Source organism: Monodelphis domestica, chromosome 1 (genome assembly GCF_027887165.1).
Source record: "Monodelphis domestica isolate mMonDom1 chromosome 1, mMonDom1.pri, whole genome shotgun sequence".
In the NCBI taxonomy this organism is placed as follows: Eukaryota; Metazoa; Chordata; class Mammalia; order Didelphimorphia; family Didelphidae; genus Monodelphis; species Monodelphis domestica.
In genome coordinates, this window is record NC_077227.1 from 171,385,050 (window position 1) to 171,388,001 (window position 2,952).

At 37.6% G+C, this 2,952-nt stretch overlaps 1 protein-coding gene across 1 annotated transcript; it reads left to right on the plus strand.

The window, feature by feature from the left end:
• The first annotated feature begins 840 nt into the window (after positions 1-840).
• Positions 841-1,797, plus strand: LOC100028403 (olfactory receptor 4F3/4F16/4F29-like). The gene has a single exon (XM_007480110.2). The coding sequence runs from the start codon at positions 856-858 to the stop codon at positions 1,795-1,797; it is 942 nt and encodes a 313-aa protein (XP_007480172.1). The 5' UTR covers positions 841-855.
• Positions 1,798-2,952: the final 1,155 nt, after the last annotated feature.

Here is a 2,952-nt window from a genome sequence, read left to right on the forward strand (position 1 = left end):
GACACATACTGCTGATGTGATCCTTAGCAAGTCTGTTAATTCTGAATATTCTAGGCAACCCTCTAAAACTTCAGATTACAGAGAGAATCTTTAGGCACATTCATAGAGGAAATTTCTTCATCAAGAGCTCCAAAACCAATGAAATCATAAGTCTAGTCTCTGTCTTTTGTCTCTGATAGGCTCTCTGCCATTTCATTTCAGTCTCAGAAGTACTCTTTGATGTAAGTATTATCATTGCCCTTTTACACCTAAACATCTGAGACTCAGGGATGAAGTGTCTTGCTTATGGTCATAGAGCTTTATGATTTGAAACTAGGTTTTCCTGACTGCAAGCTTAGCATTATATCCCCACTGAATCTTCTTGATTAAATGCATACAGTTCCAATTTTATCTAAGCTTGTCAAGTGGTAGTAGGTATAGATAAGTAAATGTGCTTGGGACCAGTGAGTTGATTTCCATTTGCTGAGAGGCATTGTTGTGTGAAGAGTACTAGTGTTAGGAAAGAACCTCAATTTAAATCTTCCTTACCACACTGAAGACCTTGTAACTTTGAGAAAACAAGGTCACCTTTCTGAGCTTCATTTTTTCATTCAAAAAATGAAGATTATAGTATGCACCTAATAGAGTGTTGTGGGAATCAAATGAAAAACATTTTGTAAACCATGAACTACATGATAAATCTGCTTTAACAGTATTGACAAATATTCACTGGTCCAACATTATTAAGCAATATTTGTTTTGCAAGGCATAACCATATTGCCTTCATTTGGAATCTGCACCCTGTCCTTATTTCTGATTCTCTTTTCATTCTCTTTCCTTTAGGTAATTTCAGAGTTGGTCCCACTGAATGAGTCAATGGATGGAGTCAATCGTTCTGTGGTTTATGAGTTTGTATTAATGGGACTCACCAATTCTTGGGGCCTGCAACTTTTTCTCTTTCTCTTCTCTTCTATATTCTATACAGCAAGCATGCTAGGGAACTTCCTCATTGTGCTTACAGTGATCTCTGAGCCTCGCCTACACTCCCCCATGTACTTTCTGCTGGCCAATCTCTCTTTCATTGATATGATTGATTCCTGCATTGTGACCCCCAAAATGATTTGTGATCTTTTCAAGAAGCACAAGTCAATCTCCTTTGGAGGCTGTGTTTCTCAGATCTTCTTTATTCATTGCATTGGTGGTGTAGAGATGGTGCTCCTCATAGCTATGGCTTTTGACCGTTATATAGCAATATGTAAGCCTCTCCACTACTTGACCATTATGAACTTGAGAATATGCATTGGTATTCTGATATCTGGCTGGATCATTGGCCTCACCCATTCATTGATTCAGTTAGGCTTTGTGATACAGCTACCCTTCTGTGGCCCCAACAAAGTAGATAGTTTTTATTGTGATCTTCCTCGGTTTATAAAACTTGCCTGTACAGATACCTATAAGCTACAGTTCTTGGTTACTGCTAACAGTGGATTCATCTCTCTGGGTGCCTTCTTCATTTTGATCATCTCCTATGTCATCATTCTGGCCACTGTCCGACAGCACTCTTCCAGTGGTGGGTCATCCAAGGCTCTGTCAACACTATCAGCTCATATCACTGTAGTGATCTTATTCTTTGGTCCATGCATCTTTGTCTATGTGTGGCCATTCCCCACGTTGCCACTGGACAAATTTCTTGCCATATTTGACTCAGTGATTACTCCTTTTTTGAATCCAACCATCTACACATTTAGAAACAAGGAGATGAAAGTGGCAATGAAAAGACTGTGGAGTCAGCTCTTGAAGTCCCAGACTTTCTCTTAAATTATTTAGATGGTTGGACCAAATGGACCAGGGCATCTAAAGAAATTCAAGCTTTCAGGTTTATGGATACTATATTTGAGATATGGGCTACTTCATTGCAGTGTTAGAAGTCAATAATGAGGCACCAAACAAAAGAAGACTGGTGCAGCTAAGTGGCTCAGTAGAGACAGGAATAGAGTCAGGAATAACAGTTCAAAATTGACCTCCAGCACTAACAAACTGTATGATCCTTGGCAAGTCATTTAATCTGTATCTGTTTCAGTTTCCTCCTTTATGAAATGAGCATACTAAGAGTACCTACATCCCAGGAGTGTTTTTTTTAAACCTTTACCTTCCACCCAAACTCAATGCTTCATTTTGGTTCTAAGACAGAGAAGGGTAAGAGTTAAGCAACGGGAATTAAATGACTTGTTCAGTGTCACATAAATAGAAAGTGGCTGAGGCCAGATTTGAACCTGGAATCTTTTGTCTCCAAGCCTGGCACTCTATCCACTAAACCACCTAGCTGCCTTTCCTGGAGTGTTTTGAAGAGATGCTATTTATAAATGGTTTGCAAATATTAAAATAATATGTAAATGAGATATTAAAAATCTTCTAGTGTGTCTTCTCTATATTCTTCTTTAGCCTTCCCATCATGTATCTATTTTTGCTAATATCCAAGTAGTTGGGATTCTCTCTCTGTAAAAAGAGCTGATGTCCTCCTATCTAGCCTTCTACCTCACTTATAAAGTGCCAAAATAAGAGTTTTCTATTTGAAATTTTATGATTGTATTGCTCAATGTCAATGTTGCATGATTAAACACTGATATATGTAATATGTCACCTTTGCATATTAAAAGGTACTTTTGAACAGATTTAATCCATATTCATAGAATCATAGATTTAGAACTGGAAGGGATTTTAGAAATGACTGAATCCATTTTTCAGATAAAATTATGGAGACTTAGAGAAGATTAGGGATTTTCTCAGTCACACAATATCTGAGGGAAGATTTGAACTCATATTCTTAACTTTAGTGCTCTAAGTACACAGGTGTCGCATATTCCCTAGTTTGAATTACTCCATTGACCAATCAAATTTCTATCAGCTTTAAAACTTCTCATTCTATTGTCTAATGCCTGCTCCAGTTAGAGTATATCTGTATAGAGTGTTGGA